The 6,735-nt window shown below is 42.8% G+C and overlaps 1 protein-coding gene across 1 annotated transcript in view; it reads right to left on the reverse strand.

Moving 5' to 3' along the window:
* The window catches only part of DOCK4 (dedicator of cytokinesis 4), a 274,845-nt gene that overhangs the window by 83,138 nt on the left and 184,972 nt on the right, over nt 1-6,735 (reverse strand). Inside the window, exon 27 of the mRNA XM_023537457.1 lies at nt 1,421-1,519. Coding sequence (XP_023393225.1) covers nt 1,421-1,519 — 99 coding nt within the window. The remainder of the gene's footprint in view (nt 1-1,420; nt 1,520-6,735) is intronic.

Genomic DNA, 6,735 nt, shown 5'->3' on the forward strand with positions numbered 1-6,735 from the left:
CGCAAACCACGTCCCTCGTGACGTCTGTCCGCTTTATCGTCGTTCGAGAGAGTATTAAAGCGTGAAACTCGATACCTAGATTAGTCATGTTTCTTTTCAGCTTATGCTTTTCTATTTTTTTTTTTTTAACTTCCCAGGCTCTGTGAAAACATGTAGACTTTTCCTATATGAACTTTTGAAACACCAAGTCACAGACTTCTTAAGTAAAACCGAATGGTTCCTCAAATGTGTTAAGGATTCAACATCTGACGCAGGTTAATAACTGTTTGATTATCTTCCTTTTCAGCCACAGGGATGTCTGTCTGTAGAGTGGGTAAGTTCTAATGCTTTTTATCAGTTTTTAATTCCAAACTCAAGAATGAACGTAAGCATGAAAAACATGATATTTTCAGGCTTGGAAATATGCCAATCAACTGACAGCCCAGAGATTACATCTGCCTCGAACTATTCTTTATTTCCTATGACTCAGGCTTATCAACTACTCCAAGAGAACTGAAAGATTCTTCTGAGATCATACGACCTCTTCTAGGTAGTTAAAAGTCAAAGATAAGTGATCCTTATGCACTGTCTCTATTTCGACAATCTACGCGTGTCCTCTCGGGCACCGGGAGGCTTCCAATCGTGCAACAATCAAGCACCGTCGGGCCACGCCCACCCTCTCTCACTTCCCACACCCCACACCCCACACCCCAGCATCTCAGGGACCCTTCTATTACGAGGACTGGCACGTGACGTCATCTGGAAAACTGCAGAGATGGACGAGAAATCAAAGTAAATAAGGACGGGTGGCAGGTCGTTTCTCCGACCGAGGACAATGAACTTCTAAGCATTAGTGAACATCGTGAAGGAAGCATTAAAGTTCCCTAAATCTCAGAAAAGGTTGGATATTTATAAACTTGGCATCGATTTTTTTTTTTATTTAATGCCAGTGTGTCAGACTAGCGCAGCGTATTGATTAGACCACAGCTGATAAAGAACAGCAAATACAACCTGCCTCCTTGGTCCAAACGCTGTAGCCAGAACTTCTCACTGTGGTTTTAGAGGAATGAAATCAGCTAATATATTTCTACAGAGTCCCTCACCCTCCATTAAGGGAATACTTCCAAGTCCGCTCACCTAGAGTTAGTCTATTTGCCTTGGTCTCATAAGTGTTGTTATTGTTTCTGGTTTATTGCACTGTGATGACAGGAGTTTTAAATCCTATATTCTCGTCCAAAATAAGAGTTGATGACTTTGCTTGAGTACAGAAATCTCAAAGACACAATATAGATGAACAGATGTGTGGATGAAGCTGAGAAAAAGTAGCTTAGAACGTAATGGACACAGGTAAGGCGACCGTGAAGGATGACCTGAACGATGATGAATAACAAGAGATGCTCAAAAGACAGATTTAAAAAGCCTTTTTTAAAATGTCACTTACCTTTAGTTCTTCCTTTGTATTGAAACTATCAAGAAGCTGTTGATAATGCCTATCTGTCATTTGTCGTAATAGGGACAGGAGACAGGCAACAAACTCCCCCTAATTAAAAAAAAAAAAGCATATTTTTTAAGTAAGGACATAGAGAACATCAGTAACTTACTTTGAACTGCCCTCAGACAGAACACACACACACACACACACACACACACACAAACAGAGCCGCGATCCGAATTCACCCTGTGAAGTCTTCTTAATCTAAATTAACCATATATCATAGTCCAAATTTCTCCTTGAGATGACTATCACTATCTTGGCATACGTACATTTTTAAATTTAGAGTGTACTATTTCACCCGGGTGAAAGCTTTGCACTAGCGAGGTAGCTCCACACACGTAGGGCAGGGAAGGCAACGAGGCTCCCCACTCTCCATTAAGCATTTCCTGTGCCTTCATTCTTTATATGGTTTGAGCCTCATATCAACGCTATGAGATAGGGGGTATAATACCTATTTAAAGAAGGTAAAATGTATGTCCAGTGGGCTAAAAAGCTGGCCCAAAGTCACACAAGTAGAAATTGGCAGAGTGGGAGGTATCTCTCAGTCTTCCTGAGCGAAGCGTTTCCTGTAACTCTACGATCCATTTTTGAATTCACACAATCTTCTCTAGCTCAGCTTGTCCAATGTTAACTTAGTTTTACTGTGGGAATTTTTTTAAATACAAATCACCTTTAAAACACTATATACCACAGTGGCTTACATCCGTTTTATGTACAGACTGAGCATAATGGGCATTTCTACCAATATCTATAAATAAGATATTAGATGGCTACAACAAATCTTCAATTATACATACACGTGATGTTTTCAAGGAATTCCTTACAGAGTTCACCTGCATTTTTCCCCTCCCTGAACCACAAGCCCACAGTGCACAAGAACTTTAGACAAGCCTGAGTCACCTGCAATTACACCTGGTGCTTAACAGAATTCAGTGCAGAGAAGCACTGATCCACTGTAAGGAACTCTGGAGTCCAATTAGCTGAGACTCCAAACAAATGGCCATATGTCTACTTTATAAAATCTGCTTCCATGTACAATTAGATTTTTGAAAGGAACTGATTACAATGGTGCGTTTCCCCTCCTCTAGCTAGAGAGAGCATTTTAAAGTTCAAAGAACAGTTGGTAAAAGAACAAAAAATACAACCCTTGTAAAAATAAGGGTTTTTTTTGCCGTTATCTGGAATTACGGTACAGAGGAAGCCGGTCCTCCAGTTGGTGTTACTGGAGGCAGCATGACAGCCAGGGCACTTAGAACAGAAACGCTTTACCACGACATGCTGCGTGAACTGCTTTTACCCACGGAATGTCCGGTTACAGTGGGCACTCATCTGTAAACACTGAAAAGTGGCCGATGTGGGATGCACGGGAAGCATCCTGCCCTCGGTGAGAAGAGGAGGAGGAAACTGGGCAGGTCTTCAGTGCCCAGAGGGACCCGACTCTGACGACTGTGCAGAGTACATTTCTCACCGCAGAACTGTTAGAACAACCGTGATACGACGATCGCTTCTGCAGTGATAATGACATCGTTGTGACTATCGTGGCCACCACAGCTACTGAAACTTATCGGTATCATTTAACCATTTTTACAGATTGGATGAAACTCTCGCATGAACTTTGAGATAAGTACGATTATTATGTTTTTCTATTTTAAAGACATAGAAACAGAAGCTAAGAGATATTAGGTCACTTGCCCAAGCAGCAGAATTGGATAAAAACTAGGTCTGTCTCAGTACTCACAAAAAACATCTTAAAGTATAAAATCGAAGGTGCCAAATACTGTGTGTATGTTTCCTCGCCACGCTCATCTCACGGGCCTTGAGAGCTGGTTTTCACACAGCAAGGACACAACATAGCTACTAATGGAGAGAAAAGTTTCACTTTATGTGATTTTCCTAAAATTCAGAACACTGGGCAATTGCCCCATCTGCCCTACCCCCAAATCCATCCACAGACGTGACTCGCCGCTTCTCAAGTCTCTTAGTTTGCAGTGGTTACTATACTGTGAAGGCTAAACGGCCGCACCTTCATGGACCCCAGAGAAACTCGGCACACAAGCTGGCACCCATGTGCGGGTACCAGGCACTCGGAAAAACTGTTTAGCTTTTGTCCTCAGGCAGTCCTTAACCACATGACATTCGCTATGATTTTGTTTGTTAGGTCATCATAATTTTAAAACTACGTTGCAGCTGCATTGCCAGGAAGCAGTAAAAATGGCACTGTCAAAACTATAAGGAAGAAGACATTCTTCTGCTGGGAGATGATGGAGGATATATACTTGTCCCCATTCCTCCTGTTGACAGAGGAGATATACTTGTCCCCATTCCTCCTGTTGACAGAGGAGATATACTTGTCCCCATTCCTCCTATTGACAGAGGAGATATACTTGTCCCCATTCCTCCTGTTGACAGAGGAGATATACTTGTCCGCATTCCTCCTGTTGACGGAGGAGATATACTTGTCCCGTTCCTCCTGTGTTGACGGAGGAGATATACTTGTTTCTGTTCTTCTTGTTAAGTGCAGTGCAAAGCCCTGGGTATTATATATAAAACAGACAGAAGATGACTCTGAAAGGTGGAGAGAGACAGCAGACTGGCTAGGGACCGTGGGACAAGGAAGGACGTGGTGCTGAGTTCTCTGGGGTTTGTTTCTGCCTCAGGTGTCTTGTACCTGGAGCTGAAGCAGCTGGCCACCCTGAAGCGTCAGCAACTGCAAACTACAAAAATCCCCCACAAAAGCCTACTCTCTTTGGCCAATGAACCGGGAAGGGGCCATTCAGCAAGACTCAACTTTTACCAATAGCTGCTCTATTTCAGCTAAACACCACAAAAAACTGGTCTCACCCACACCTGCAAAGGCCCCGTGAGGAGCACAGATTTCGACTGTCACAAGGCTGTGATGACGCACCCCAACCTCTCTCCGGAGAGTGTCAGAGAAAGCCAAACAGGGCACAGCTCAGTGTTAGTAAAGATGATTCAGGAGCTGGACTTCCTCCTCGGTCTGGCCGCAAGGAGTTGGCACCCCCCCCACCCCTGCCAAGTGGAGTCACATAAAGCCAGCGAAAGCAGGTTTAAACAACATCCGGTCTTGCAATACAAAACATCAAGATTTCAATGGAAAAATCACTCATTCCAGGAACCAGGAAATTCTCAAATTGAATAGAAAAAGGCAATTAACAGATGTTAACATTGAGATGATAGAAATGTTAGAAAAATCTGACACATCTTATATAAAAATTAACTCAAACAGTTCATAGACTTAAATGTAAAATATAATACCATAATACTTGTAGGGAAAAAAAAAATTAGGAGGTAACCTTTAGGATGTAGAGCTAGACAAAAAGAGTTCTTAGACAAAAAAAAAAAGATTCATGAAAGGAAAAAGTGGCCTTCACAAAATTAAAAACTTTTGCTTTACAAAACACCATGTAAAAAGGATGAGAAAACAGCCACGGAGTGGGAGAAAATATTTGCAAACCACATATTCAATAAAGAACTAGTATCAAGAACATAGAAAGAACTCTCAAAACTCAACAGCAAAAAGCAAGTCGATGAGCAAACAGGAAGAAGGCGTTTTCTGCTGATGAGGAAACATGCATGAGAAATAAGTGAGAAGATGTTCGGCTTCATTAGCCGCGAGGGAAATGCAAATTAAAACCACAATAATTATCACTGTCCACCTATGTAAATGCCACCCTCCCCGCCCCCCCCGAAAATGTGACAGCAACAAATGCTGATGAGGGTGTTGAGAAATTGGATTATTCACACTTTGTGCGTGTGAAAACGGTTTGGCAGTTTCTTAAGAAACAGAACATGCAACTACCATACAATCCAGCTACCACACTCCTGGAAATTTATCCCAGAGAAATGAAGACTTATGTGGACGTGACGCTTGCACACAAATGTTGACAGTGGCTTTGTTAGTAATACCCAAGTCTGGAGACACCCGGATGGCCTCCAGCAGGTGATGGTTAGACGCCGTGGTACATGCACACCCTAGAAACCGTGGAGCAACACAAGGCGACACACTCATGGACACACGACGAGCTGGATGAATCTCCAGAGAAGGATGCTGAGGGAAAGGTAAAGCCGAGCATGCAAGGTTATATACCGAATGCGTCCAGTACACGACATTCTCTAAATGACAAAACGATAGAAACAGAAGACAGGTTTGGGGTGGCCTCGGCTGGGAGGCGGTGGAGACGGGAGGTCAGAAGTGGGTTTGGAGATGAAAGGGGAACGTGAGGGATTCTCGGGGTGAAGGGAACCCTCTGTCTGGGCCGCCTTACTAACGCTAACACCCTGGTTGCGCTATCACACCACTGTCCCATAAGGCGCTGCCCCGGGAGAACCGGATGAAAGGCGCGTGGACTTTCTCTGTATTATTTTTACAAAAGCATGTGACGCTACAATCACTGCAAAATAAAAAGTTTGACTAAAAAACATGAAAAAGTAAATAAAAACGCCCCACGCCATCAAACTCGTGATGAACCACAGTGATGTCGGCCTCACCGACACATTTCGAGCGTTCGTGCACCGAGGACCAAGCGGTGTGCAAACACGTGGAGCCGGCCTGGTGGGTGAGGCGCCGTTCTGCACACGAAATCCCGCCAGGCCGGGGAAAGTTAACCGTTTGCTCTTCTCCTCTTTAAATGTACAGTCACTACGGATATTACGGCCTCCGTGTGTACTATCTTCCCCTGAGCTTGTCAAAGGAAGAGGTCAGCTTTACTTTCCAAACCCAAAGCTTGGCTTCCTCAGCTCTGAAAGCAGACAAAGTCAAGTCCATCGCCAAATGCCGCCCAGACACAGTCGACCTTGGCACGAGAGCCAGGGAGGGCTTTTTATTCTTCTAAGTAAAAACAAAATTTATTTTCATCAGGGTCTAGGCAAACATTCTTAACACAGGGGTTTTAAAGTATACTACTTGTACAAATAATGGCCAAAAAGGCTGATATTTTGGTAAATAATCTATATTTAAAACTATAGCGTCTACTGACATTTCTGAAAATGATATTTGGAAGAATATCCTTAATTAGATTTAAAAAACATTTTTGGGCAACTGAATGTGAGTTTTAAATAGAAAATGATCTATCCATCCACACATCCATCTCGCTCTGTACACACAAACGCACATAAGTATATATACTATCGAATGTTATTACTATGCTATATAAATCACATTCGACTTATAAAATAGTTGAGTTTGAAAGCACTTTAGAAATTACCCAAACTTTCTCATTTCATAGCTGAAGAAATTGAGC

This window comes from Pteropus vampyrus, unplaced genomic scaffold, assembly GCF_000151845.1.
Source record: "Pteropus vampyrus isolate Shadow unplaced genomic scaffold, Pvam_2.0 Scaffold192, whole genome shotgun sequence".
Classification (NCBI taxonomy): domain Eukaryota; kingdom Metazoa; phylum Chordata; class Mammalia; order Chiroptera; family Pteropodidae; genus Pteropus; species Pteropus vampyrus.